This window comes from Typopeltis vanoorti, chromosome 21, assembly GCF_054136105.1.
Source record: "Typopeltis vanoorti isolate ZY-2024b chromosome 21, IOZ_Tvanoo_1.0, whole genome shotgun sequence".
NCBI lineage: Eukaryota > Metazoa > Arthropoda > Arachnida > Uropygi > Thelyphonidae > Typopeltis > Typopeltis vanoorti.
This window is the reverse complement of record NC_143569.1, coordinates 93,823,754-93,837,876: the sequence shown is the minus strand read 5'-3', so window position 1 is coordinate 93,837,876 and position 14,123 is coordinate 93,823,754. Positions and strand designations below refer to the sequence as shown.

The following is a 14,123-nucleotide window of genomic DNA, read 5'->3' as shown; positions in this document are numbered from 1 at the left end:
TATATTTGTTTTATGTAATTAGAAGTGGTGGGTTTTTTCTATAAGAAACTCTTATTTTTTTTTAATCCTTCATACAGGCAAATCAGTTATGAGAACAGATGCAATTTACAGACATACAAAAAAAACTGTTAGTGGTGGGCAGTTAGTGGATGGCATTGATGGTAGTAATGTTGCTGTGTGTGTAGTTGGAGAATTAAGTAGTAGAGGAGATGGTGAGATGTGTGTGTAGTGGAGTAGAGTAGAGTGCTTTCCAGCGATGAGTCCTTGGAGGTGTTACATAATAACATACAAAATTTAAAAAAACAACTCATTCTTGTAAACAAAATTATATACAAATTATTGTCTCAAGTTTTTCAGATTATTATTTAAAATGAATGGCTAAAATTATTTAAATTCAATGCAAAATGCAAAAACTCCTCTCCCTTATCTGAACTTCTGGCATTATACATGAACTATAGTATTTCTTTCAGCCCAAACACCTCCTTTACATATGTGCTGATTATTCAGCTCAATTTCAGGATCTGAAGGCTACAACCAGCATCTTTTGGTTTTTCTGCCAATCAGTTGCCTCAAGGATGCTTACAAACATATCTTCCTTTATACCTTTGAAAACTGGTTTCACTAACTGCACTTCCAAACTCTCACTGGACAACTCTTTCTGGGATTAAACTCCAAATCCATTGAACTCACTGCACACATCCACAAATTGCACACCCTTCACATTGACTAATTTGCAATTATAGCCTTTCTTCTCAATTCACCTTTATCATACCATGGCAGCAGACTCACAGTCTTTACTCTCTTACTCTTCTTATTTACCTGTACCAACAACTGTTTCATATTTTATCGTCCACCACACTTGTCCCATGCTAGATTATCTGTACCTCCCAAAATAACCATTTCTTTTTTGCTCTCTTCATCCTAAAAGATTCACTAATTTCCTTAATTTTTATGCCTGAGTAAAGATAAAGGATAAGGATTAAGATCATGCTCTCCTCACGTACTACCCTTTAATGGGGTCCCATGTAAAATTCTTTCTTTCCCCCTTTGCTCTTTTGTAATCTGTATCTTGCATCTCTCCTTTCTTTTGCTTCACTACCATACACTTATCAGGCATTTCTTCAAATGTACTATCTCATGTTTTGTTCTCTGAAGGACTCCACGTAAGTATAACATTTCTCACAATACCACTTCAGCATTCTCCTTGCTTTCGCTGTTTCTTTCATGCTGTCAATCACCTTGTTTTCATCCTTATTAACTTCTCCACTGTTCTTGTACTGGTCTTGAATTTGTGGTTAGTTCATCAAAACCAAAAAAGTTATAAGCATTAGTAGGCTCTTTGCTGACAAAGGATGATGTGGGGATACAATGTAAAGAGTATAACATCTTCAGATGAGAGGGAACATGATGGGGGTGGGGAAAGATGTGCTTTGGCTCAAAAACATTTAAAAGCTATCCCATGCTCTGTATGGATCTCCCCCCCCTCACTTAGTACTTTGGGGGGTTCACCAAGCCTTTGGATAGAGTGGAAATGGAGATGATGTTTTTTGATTGCAGCTATTGCTGCATGGAACAGTACAATAAGTTTTATACTTCACTGCTTCAGCATTAAATTTTGCAAGACTAGAAAAAAAGTATTCCAGTCAGCCTGGTCCATTTTCCACATGGGCATCAGTGTAAGAAAACAGTTCATGTGGAGATACAGTGCATATAATAATGACATGATCACTTTCAAATATGTTCTCTTTAGCATCTCACATGAGCAGTAGAAAAATGGCAGGGGAGTAGGCTGTAAGATTTATGCAGAATATGTGTGAGCTGGCATATGGAAGAATATATCAAGTCTATTATTAAATTCTTTTATCTTAATTATTGTCAATCATTCATTCAATGATACAACCTCATCTATTTATGTTGATGCTATCCCACAGATTGTTGTGTCCATTAAAGTCACTCAAGAAGTATGGGCTGAGGCAGTTGCAACATGAGATTATCAAGTTTCATCTCATTCAACTCATAACTTAGTGGTAAATATATGGAATATATTGTAATCAGAAATCCCATGGATAGGCAAATTGCTACTGCTTCCAGGGCAGTATTAAACTGGACATGATGTAAAGGAGTATGAATGTCCATATGTAGAGGCTTAAGTGCTGTGAGAACATCATGTTGGAGGCTTAATGGATTGTATACAGCACTCAGAAAGGATTAAAAACAGAATTTAATTCTTCCTATATTTCATCTTCCCATAATGACATGATCACTTTCAAATATGTTCTCTTTAGCATCTCACGTGGGATAGCATCAATTAAACAGAATTTAATTCTTCCTATATTTCATCTCAGTCAATGAGACATCTTCAGGGATTACAAAAAAACTAATGTAACATAAAAACAAATAACAAACAATACTAAGCCCAACCACGTGGGAGATACTAAAGTCCTATCTAGGTGGAGTGCCCTCTAAAGGCGGTTGTAGGTGGTCTGGAATGTAAAGTAGGACCTCTGGTGATAAGCCTTTCCCAAATCTTAGGAAGCTTAATGCAACCATATTTGTTAAGATTTGGTTGATTCCTGAGAGCTGCTGCTGATTCTAAGAATAGTCTTTCTCTTTTGAATTTGCTGTGGTGGAGCATGGTGGTTTTTTTCCATGAGATCCTGTGGGTTGTATCCAAGACATGGTCAGCCAGGCCTGACTAACCAAAGTCGTGCTTGCAGATGTATGATTTATGTTCCTCCAGGCGGATAGTAGCAGATCTGCCTGCCTGTCCAAAGTATGCCAGTTTACAGGAACAGGGTACTTTATAGACTCCAGGCACTGAGAGAGGAGGGAGCTAATCTTTTGTAGAGTGGATGAGGGTAGCAAGTTTGTGGTGGGGCTTACATGTTGTGTGTAGGTTGTATTTTTTTAAAATCTTGGCTATTTTTTCAGATGTGCCACGGATGTAGGGTATGGTGACGCCATTTCTAAACTCATTTTGAAAAGAAGAATGGGGAATAGGGGAGGAAATGATTATTTTTCTAATGCTGTGATCACTGTAGCCATTGGAGAGGAAAGTGTTGTGTATGTGGCCAAGCTCAGTTGTAAGGGCAGTTCCACTGGAAGAACAAAGATTGTGGGCTCTCTTGGTAAGAGTTTTAATAATGCCATATTGGTGAGCAGGGTGGTGGTGGTGGTGGTGGTGGGAGCGTTTGTGGATGTATCTGCCTGTGTGCACGGGTTTACTATATACCGTGAAGGAAATTGTACCGTTGGGGAGGCGTGTAACTAAGGTGTCTAGGAAGGGTAAGCAATTGTTCTTTTCCTTTTCCATCATGAAGTTGATGAATGTCCACTAGGATAGTGACTCCACCATGAGCTCCATCAGTTCTGTACTTGTGTACAACAGTGAAATTCCTTAAGGTAGGGTCTTCACTGCCTTTTAAATACGTTTCCTGCAGACAGAATGAGAAAAGCTTGTATTTCTGCAGCAAAATCTTAATATCATTGATATACTGGTGAAACCCATGATAGTTCCATTGTAAAAAAAATTTCCTACTGTTTCAGCTTCATAGAGTTGTCTGATTTTTGAGAGGCTGAGTTGGCATATCTTTATCAGGTTTATATTTACCAACTGATTTTGGGATGGATAGTCAGCATCCATCTCTTCCTCTGGAAAAATATTCAGTACATCATCTGTGGGGGATGTGTGGTGGTTTTATCTTTAAATGATATCCCTTGCCATAATTTTTTTAAGAAGTGGGTCACAACAGAATGAAACTATTTTTGGATTTGTTTCTGTTTTAATAATGGAATACTGTGAGTTGGCATAATCAAAATAAATATAAAAACAGAGGAAAACTCATGTAAAGAACTTATTTAATGTAAAATTTTCACCTAAGTGTCATAGGCAGTTTTAGTACAGGATTATAAAACTGCAAATGGTCAATAATTTCCTAACTTAAAAAAAATAATAAATAAATAAAATAAAAATGTGTGCACGCACACATGCATTTAGGAAAGATTAGCAGATTTAGAAAGTACTATCTCCCACAAAGGGAACAGAGATAGACCATTGGATCTGTTTAAGTTAGGACAATGAATTAAGTCAAGTTTCACATTTCTTTGTAAAGACATTCTATGAAGAAACTTTTATAAAGGACTCTTGTCTTGTTCCAATAAACTATGATTAGTGGCAGCAAGTTAATATTTAACATAAGACTTGTGTTCTTCTAGACAAATAAATGCAGATCTTCCAGTTTGTCCAAAATAAGATATAAACTATAAAAAACACTATGGATTTTAAAAATAAAATTTGTGATTGTCATCTGGATGCTTTTGATATTATAATCAGTTTAGATATTGTATCCTTGTTTACTAATACTTCTTTATCAGACAACACTCAATTACTTCAAGAAGAATTTTCTTCAGACTTTGTTAAACTAATTGATTTTGTTGTACATCCTGGTTATTTCTCCTTCAAAAACAAATTATATCAATAAATTGAAGGAACATGGGCAATCTTATTTCTCCTACCATTGCCAACTTCTTCATGGAAGATTCTGAACAATGTATCTTTGATAATATTTCACCTAGATGTACATGTTGGTACAGATATGTGGATGATAATTTTGCAATCTGGAATGACTCTTCCTCTCAGTTGTAGCAGTTTCTTTTCAAATTACATGCATTTCATCCCAGGATCCAGTTCACTTTACAAAAAGATGGAAAGAACCAAATGGGCTTTTTAGATCTTCTAATTCTTCATCAACCAAATGGAACCTTAAAATTTTCAGTTTTTTTTTTTTTTTTTTTTTTCAGACTCATACAGGCCATATAATGGCCAATGCCCTGTATAATTGCTGAATCATACAGGCTATATATGATTCAGCAATTCATGCTGAATCTCACCATCATCCTAGTCAAAAGACTGGAACTATTAAGAACTTATTACATTGTGCTCATTCTTTGTTTTTCAGATGAATTTTTACAGAAAGAATAACAACATAAATCCTCCATTTTTATGAAATGGTTTTAAGGATTCTTTCATCAAAAAAAACTTAATAGTTATGACATATCTCTGCCTCTTCAATAAATAAGGAATAGGAATGCTAGTCATTTCTCACGTGCAAGGCATTTTTGAATGCATAGCAAAACTTTTAAAACCACTAAATATTTTTGTCGCCTTTTGCCCCATCAGAAAAAGTTCCACCTTTCTCGCTGTCTCCCACCTTTAGGTTTTCCCGGCATCTAACAGATTCCTTGCTCCTGCAGCTTATTTTATTTTGGACAAACCAGAAGATCTGCTTTTATTCATCTAGAAGAACACAAATCTTATATTAAATATCATGAGCCTGAACAGTCTGGACTTGCTAAGCATGCTATCTGCACTACTGAACAAGACAAGTCTTTATAAAAGTAATTTCCTCATAGGACATCTTTATAAAGAAATATGAAACTTTACTTACTTCATTGTTCTAAAACTTAAACAGATCTGATGTTACATATCCATCCCTTTTGTGGGAGATAGTACTTTTTAAATTTGCTAATCTTTCCTAAATTTATGTATTTATGTGTGTGCATTTTAATATATAAGCTAGGAAAGTGACCATTTTGAGTTATCAAATACTAAGGTGGTGCCTTTTAGAATCGTCTGTTATTGTTTAATTGTTGTTCTATAATCCTGTACTGAAGATGCCTGAGACAGGCAAAAATTTTACATTAAATAAGTTCTTCAACTGAGTTTTTCTTCATTTTTATATTTATTTGGATTTGTTTCTGAAGTGAAACTGTAGGTCATGTAACTGATGTACTCATGATCATAAAGTTCAGGTATGGTGGAATAGACAGGAGTTTGAGTTGATGTCAACATTTTAACTGCCACCTTCTCAACATAACATGATCTCAGGACTGGTGTGGTGATGGCTCAATTCCTTTTGCATCCTGATATGACATATTTCATTCTGTTTTAATCTTTTGCATTTCTTTTTCATCTTTCCACTTCTGAGATCATCTAGTTTGCTCCCGTGCAGGACAATTGACATATTTAGCTTTCTTTAGCAGAGCAAGATTTGTTATTATCATGCATTTTACTATCATAGTGGGCACAAGTGGTAGAGCCACAACAGGCAGTTTGGGCAAGTCCATATTTCTAATTTTTAAAGCATCTTAGTGGAATGTACAATCAAACAGGAGGCTTAGATGTATCAAAAGTAAAGATGATGAGGTTTCTGGTTGGAACTAGGTGACCATCTTATGGATTAGGATGCATCTCATACCTGCCATTCCCTGATCTTTAAGCTCTGAACATATCTACTTATCAAGAACATCCCATTCTGCTCTATAAGAATTGAGTGTTTTATGATGTGTTACTGTGATTGGTATTCCATCATTGATGTTGCTCTCAGCAGTTTTTCAAAATATTGCTGACATGATGCTTCCACAAGAATATCACCAGAATGTAATTTCTTAAGTGTTTTGTGAGAACCTGTCAGCCATTATCAACCCTTTTTGAATAAAGAAAGGTGACATTTTCCCTATTAGCTTTTCACTTGTTGCATCGACGATGAGAAATGCTGGTACATTTATACTGGTGACCGATTGATTTATCAGTCTTTTATTTCTTACTTCTGTTATCAAATGATGTATCTACAGTATCAGTATTTGGTTTGAGCCTTGTTAGAGCTTCTGAAATATTCGAAGATGAAGAATTCATGCTCAAAGGGTTTGTTTTGTTCGGAGCTAACTACCCACCACATAACTACACATGGATGCACACTGACTGGCAGACAATGACTGTGCTTGGGAGTGAAACATCAAGGTCTTGGATATTATATCAAGGGATCTCAGGAAAAAAGCAATGCCAGATTGTATATCCAGGGTCAAATACATTGGATAGGGGTTAAAGGGACAATTAGTATTATTAAACAGAGAGCTGCAGTAAAAGAAAGCTTTGTGAAGAGTATATATATAAAGAGAAAAGTCCTCACAGGACTTTTTCCTGCCAACACAGGAAAAAAAGAGTAATCAATGTAATAGGTAAAAGCAGATATGAGAGGAAATAAGCCAACCAGGCCAAAGAAATCCCAGAGTTCTTTTGCTATAGTGAGTAAAAGGAAGAAGGGGCCATGGAAAGATAACTTTAATGAGTGCTCACAAATAGGGCAGTAACAGAAACATATGAGTAATATGTTTGAGTAACTGAGTAATCTAGGTGGAGATACTGCAGTGCCAGATGTGACAGTGACTGATGCAAGAAGAGAGGCAGATGAATTAGAGGTGCTTAGGATATTGCATAACCTCAATGCATATACTGCAATGGGATTTCAACCAATGTCTTAATGTGCACAGTTCTTGTAATCAAGCTGTTTAAGACAGCTTAGGTAAAGTGCAAAGGAAGTGGAAAAAGAGCAAAATTACTCCACTGACTGAAGGAAGATATAAAACAGAGCAAAAAAAATCACAGACCAATTGGTATCTCAGGAGTCATGGTTATGGTATTGGAGAAGTTAGTAAAAGGCAAAATTCAGGGATGTGTGGATAGGAATGATATTCTGGGGAGGAAGCAGCATGGTTTTGTGAACAGATGAATTTACCTTCGTAATTTACTTTTTATAATAAAGTAGCAATTGAGCTGGATAAAGGAAATGGCTACAAGGTGATACTGCTGGACTTTGCAAAGGCATCTGACAGGAGACCACATGGAACTTTATTGCAGTTTCTCAAACTGTGTATTGCAAAGGAGTCAGAAGTGCGCAGCCAAATTTTGATAGTAAAAAATATATTTTTGTCCAAATTAAAGTGTACTTTTACCTAATTATACAATAATATTTGTATAAAAACTTTTGCCAATCCAATATTTATGTAACATTGATTTATCTTGCTGCAAATACTAAACTAAAATGCCACCAATCACCCAACCACCAGTAATACAATAGTGATTATGTCATCAAGCACATTTCAGATTGAAAATAAGGGCACTTGAATAATAAAATTTAAAATCTTTCAATTTTTTTTTATTTTTGTCATGTCTTACTATAAAAATATATATTGTAATAGAGTTTGAATGTAGTCAATGTAGTATAAACTGTAAATAATTATAAATTTACAATTAATTACACAAGAGACCAGTAACAGTACAGGTGTGCCATGATTTGCATTGCCAAGTGTCCCACAGTCTGAAAAAGTTTGAGAACCAATGCCCTATTGCATAAATTGGAGCAAATCAGGGTGGATGTGAAGCTGATGTGAATAAGAAGGGGTTTAAATTTTTTTTTTTTTTTTTAATGTGACTCCCACCCACAAAAGGTTTTTCTAAACCTATATTATATTCATACTCAATAGATGAAGGATTGTTTTGCAGTTTTTTTTATTAATCTATTTTTTTTTTTTTTGTATTTTTATTTTATTACAGTCCAGAAACCCTGCTCTAGAGACCAAACATAAAATTTTTTTCAAGCCACTTCAGGCCTCCGATAAGTGGGGCAGTGGTCTCACACTGGGAGATTAAATTTATCTCCTACCTAAAGACAGTCACAAATATCAATGCCCATGGCAGAATTTTTAAACCAACCCACAACCTGCTGGTTAGAGAAGGGATATGCTAATGACTGGGCAAAAAAGATTGGCTAATGGCTAGTCATCAGAGAGTAGTATATGGGAGAATTGAATTCAGGAGAAGGCAAGTACTCGGGCCACTGTTATTTAATTTGTACATCAATAATATAGGAAATGATGGGAACTACGCTGATGCAAATGAACTACAATGATACAAAATTAATAACGGAAAACTCACATACGAAGATTATTTAATAGTATAATTTTTGCCTGTGTGTCAGAGGCATCTTCAGTACATTTTAAACTCAAATTAAACAACAACTGACAATTCCAAAAAGCACCACCTAAGTAGCTAGTGTAAGATAACTAAAAAGGTCAATAAATTTCCTAACAAAAAAAAAAAAAAAAAAAAATATATATACAATAAAAAGTTAGGAAAGATTAGCTGATTTATAAAGTACTATCTCCCATAAAGGGGATAGACGTAAGCCGTTGGATCTGTTTAAGTTAGGAGAATGAAGTAAAGTTTCACATGTTTCTTTATAAAGGCATTCCATGAGGAATCGACTTTTGTGAAGGACTCGTCTTTCTCCAATGAACTCTATGTCTAGTAAAGATGGCATGTTTTGCAAGTCCAGACTTTTCAGGTTTAAAGTATTCAATATAAGATTGGTGTTCTTCTAGCCGAATAGAGGCAGATCTTCCTGTTTGTCCGAAATAAAATAATCCACAAGAGCACAGAATCTGGTAGACACCTGGATAATTAAGGTGTGGAAGCTTGTCCTTAAGAGAAGTGAGAAAGGTGGAGATTTTTCTAAACGGTCGAAAGGTAACAAAAATATTCAGTGGTTTTAAAACTTTTGCTATACATTCACTAATGCCTTGTACATAAGGGATAGGAATGCACGTTATTTCTTCTGTATTTGAAGAGGAAGACATATTAAAACTACTCAAAGCACTTTTAATGATGCAATTCTTATAACCATTAGATAGAAAGGAAGAAGTTATATATTGCAGTTCTTTCTGTAAAAGATCGTCTGAAGAACAAAAGGAGTGGACTCAATGAACTGGTGTTTTAATAGTTCCTGCCTTTTGACTGGGATGGTGATGAGATTCAGCATGGATATAATGGCCTGTATGAGTCTTCTTTCTATAGACTGAGAAATGTAGGTTACCATCTGTTGATGAAGAATTAGAAGATCTAAAAAGGCTAACTGCTTATTTGATTCTACTTCTAGGGTAAACTGGAACCTAGAATGAAGTGTGTTTAACCTAGTGACAAACTGTTGAAGTTCATCAGAAGAGCCATTCCATTCAGCAAAAATGTCATCGACATATCTGAACCAATGAGTAGGTCTTGGAGATATGTTGTCAAAGATACGTTGTTCAATATGTTCCATAAAGAAATTGGAGATAGCAGGAGAAAGAGGATTGCCCGTTGCTGTTCCTTCAATTTGTTGATACAACTTATTTTTAAAGGAAAAATAATCAGAATGTATTACAAAATCAAATAATTTTACAATGTCTGAAGGAAATTTTGTATCGATATGTCTACTCACGGTATACCTCTTTTAAAACTTAAATGAACTACAAGTAATTGATGAGGGAATTGGGGAATTTTTTTTTTTAAGTAACTCTTGCCTGTGACAAGCTGTAAACCTGTAGTAGCTTAGTATTATTGATTGGCTAAGCATCACTTTTTCTTTTTTTTTAAATTATACATTTTTCATTTATTTTTAACATAATCCAGAAATTTTACTCAAGAGACTAAACATGGAACTGTCTCAAACCACTTTACGACTCCAATATGCAAGGTGATGGTCTCACTTTTGGAAAAATTCATCACCCATCTAAAAACATTCACAAACATCCATACCCATAGTAGGATTCAAACTTGCAGCCTATTGATTGGAGAGTCGACAGGTATGCTAACCACTAGGCCAACCAAGCTAGAAAGGACTGTGGACAGAGTTTCGAGAACATACTGTTAAATGTGGCCAAAATGGCTCACTAGATTACCTAGATGTTGAAGAATGTACGCATTGACATCAGGCTTTAATAAGATCACAGGGTACACAGATCTGGTTGTATGCATTCTTTGGGAATGAGGAAATGGTGGAGTGAATTCAGAACAAGATTGTGAAAGGGTCAGAGAATGCTTCTGATGAGAATGAGTGAAGGTCTATGGGTTACAAATGCCACGATAGATGGAAAAGGGGATATGATAGAAACATAAGTTATTAAAGGGATTTTTACAGAACTTGCACAGATTTTTGCTTGAAGAATGGTGAAAAAGTGGAGCAGTTGACAGATAGTTATGAGTGTTTCTGACAGTGAATAGTTCTAGGAGAGGTATGGTAGGTGTTTTGTGAACAGTGGCTAGTAGACCTCCCACAATTCATGTTTGATTATTGTTTATTATTATTATTTTTTCTGGCATCTTCATAATGTAATTAAAAAATTGTGAACTTAAACAAAAGCACTATAAAGCATCTGAAAAAGCAATACTGTAAAGAAGAGCACCAACTGCACTTGACTAGTTCAAAATAACTGAAGTTACTAGTCTTGAAGATTTTCAAGGTGGGTAACATCAAGATCAGTTGCCCACCTTGATGTTGTAATCTCCCTCTTGAAAACCTACTTTGTTCCATACAGATATTCCCAATCAATTCATTATGACTTGAAGTCATAATGAATTGATATGACAGTTCCTTAGGAAGGAACTGTCATATCAATTCCTAAGACAATACATCAAGTCATTATAGCGAATCTGGCCACAAGTACTGAGACTATTAAACTTGTTATCCCAAGCAAATCTGTGCAATGTTATCTTCATTAATTTGGCAAGGTTAACAGTGCTCACTTCATGTACAGATTGTGCTGTACATGACAATCCTAGAAAAGTTGAGATTGGGTGGTGAGTTTGTTCAAGACAACAGAACAAAATGGTTTATGTTTTGTTGGATAATGTTTTTCAGTTGTAATTTTATGATCTGTTAAAATACAAATGCCAAATTTCCAAACATTTATTGGTCTTCCTTGTATAATATATGAACAAAAACACACACATTTACATCTAGAAAAGCACTAACTTGATTGTGTTGATCTTCCACTGATGTTATCTGAGTCTGCAAGGCAGAATTCTGTGAAATTAATGATGCTTTTTGTGAATTTATAAGTGTGATTTCCACTTCAAGTTTAGCTAATCGAGACTGAAGATCAGAATTCTGGTGATTTACAGACAATAAATGTTGTTCAAGCCCATCTACCTGAGATCTCAGACTACTGTTCTGATCTTTGAGAGATGAAGCCTGGTTACTCAGGTTGTGATTATCTTCTTCTAAAGAATTATTCTGGAACATAAATTAAAAGGATTATAATCAATAAAATATATATAATTAAATACTACTTAGAATTGTTAAAGCAGCCTGCATAATTTAGAAAATCTGTTGAGAAATAATACACATGGCAAATGGAGGTTTGTATGCAACATCACAATGCTTTACAATCTGAATGAAAGTTTTATCATGTAGTAATCTCAAACATGAAAGTTAATTTAATTTACAGTATTTAGTCTATTAAGAAATACTGCATGCAGCAATCAAAGGTTTGTATGCAACATTGCGGTGCTTTACAATCTGAATTACTTTGAAAGTTGGAGCATGTCTCACACATAAAAGATTATTTAACCTACAACACACCAGTGTGTCATGCAGACAAAAAGTTGGAGAAACCTTAGCATTAGATATGAAGACTTACAGAGTGTATTTTAATATGCAAGAAGGAAGGTTATTCCAAGGTACTGCAGTACCATGAATCAGTGATCAGTATAACTGCTCTCTTTTGTAGTGGTCAACATTTTTTTTTAGGAAGCTCTTTGGGATACTACATCAAATCCACTAGAAAATCTATTTCTTGGATACCAATATAATATCTAACATCTCTTCTTAGGATATAACTATAACCTTTACTTATTCTTAGCATAGACATATCACAAATATTATCATTTGGATGCCAAGATGATTATATTTATGATAAGACTATGCTGAGAATGAGTAGAGGTTACAGTTATCTTAAGAAGAGATATTTTGTATTGCCTAGAGCAGTGCTTCCCAAACTTATGGATGTAAAGGCTCCCTTTGGAAAAATTAAAATATTTCACGGCCCCCCCCATTGAAAAAAAATCGTAATACAGACATATATTACTATAATATTTATTGTATTTATATTCAATATTTTGCGTTTGTAAACTTTTTTGTACCTCTATGAATACCTTTGAAATGAAACTTATATGAATCAGCATATATTTACTAATATTCATTAAGCACTGAAATACACAGGAAGCAAAATTTGTGAACCAACACCAATGTGCGATTTTTTCCATTAAAAATAACAAAAATATAAATAATAAAAATTAAATATGTTTCTTTTAAGATTAAAAAAAAGAAAACTACTTAGTCTTAAAACATTTTAAATTTGTTTTCATTATTTCAAGGGCCCCTCTACGAAACTTGCGGCCCCCTTGGGGGCCGCAGCCCACAGTTTGGGAAGTGCTGGCCTAGAGATCTGAATCCAGAGATCAAAAATAAGATGAAGTGGAGAGGAGAAATTTTCTTTCTGCAAATGTTGTTTATTTAACCACAAACTCAAATAATGACTAACAACCAAGAAGAGTTAATTACCAAGAAAAAGAAATTGTTGAGGAATTCAGACAATAGTTCGATAGACTACTAAACAAGTCATCACTGTCACCAGATGAAAACCTTTAAATCAGAAGTACAATGTTTAGCAGAAAATATTGAAGAACCCACAATTGAGGAGCTATCTCTAATTGAAGTTGAGAGTATTATTAAAGTACTAAAAATAATAAAGCAGCCAGTGAAAATGAAATTACAGCAGAATTTCTAAAATTTGGAGGAAAACTCTTAACAACTGACATTTGTGAATGCATCAAGCTGATATGGCAAAAAGAAGAAATTCAAGTTAACTGGAATACAGCCATACTGTGTCCTATTTTTAAAAAGGGACACTATGATAACCAGTAACTATAGAGTTATTTACACTCTTAGACACTTGCTACAAAATATTGTCTATAATGATTTGGAAAAGAATTACCGTATTTTTCCATGTATAAGACGATACTTTTATCTAACATTTTTAGACCAAACATTGGGGATCGTCTTATACACGGGTGGGGGGGGGGTAACCAGTTGAGAGACCCACGGTTGCTGTGGCAAAACTGCCAGTACCTTGTCTTCACGAACCCTGTTCAATCTAGCTTTGGAAAAAGTTATTAGTGACCTAAATGAACAACAAAAAATGGATATCAATGATATCAATGGGAAAAGTATACTAATAGTTTATGCTGGTGACACTGTTATCCTTGGAGACTCTCATGAGGATGTTATACACACTATGTCTGATTTAATCAAGGCAAGCAAGACTGAGTCTTGTCATAAACAAGGAAAAGACTAAATATCTGTGGAATTCTAGGACCCATCAAGACTGATCCATTGAAGTTGCTGATAATTATATCTCTGAGTAAATGGATAACTAACTATCAAGGAGTCAACAATGATACGCATCAA

At 34.8% G+C, this 14,123-nt stretch overlaps 1 protein-coding gene across 3 annotated transcripts in view; it reads right to left on the bottom strand.

Annotated features, from left to right (window-relative positions):
* The window catches only part of Girdin (protein girdin), a 576,472-nt gene that overhangs the window by 148,774 nt on the left and 413,575 nt on the right, over positions 1–14,123 (bottom strand). For all 3 annotated transcript variants that reach the window (XM_090411135.1, XM_090411137.1, XM_090411136.1), the window contains exon 22: positions 11,628–11,888. In XM_090411135.1, the coding sequence (XP_090267261.1) occupies positions 11,628–11,888 (261 nt within the window). The remainder of the gene's footprint in view (positions 1–11,627; positions 11,889–14,123) is intronic.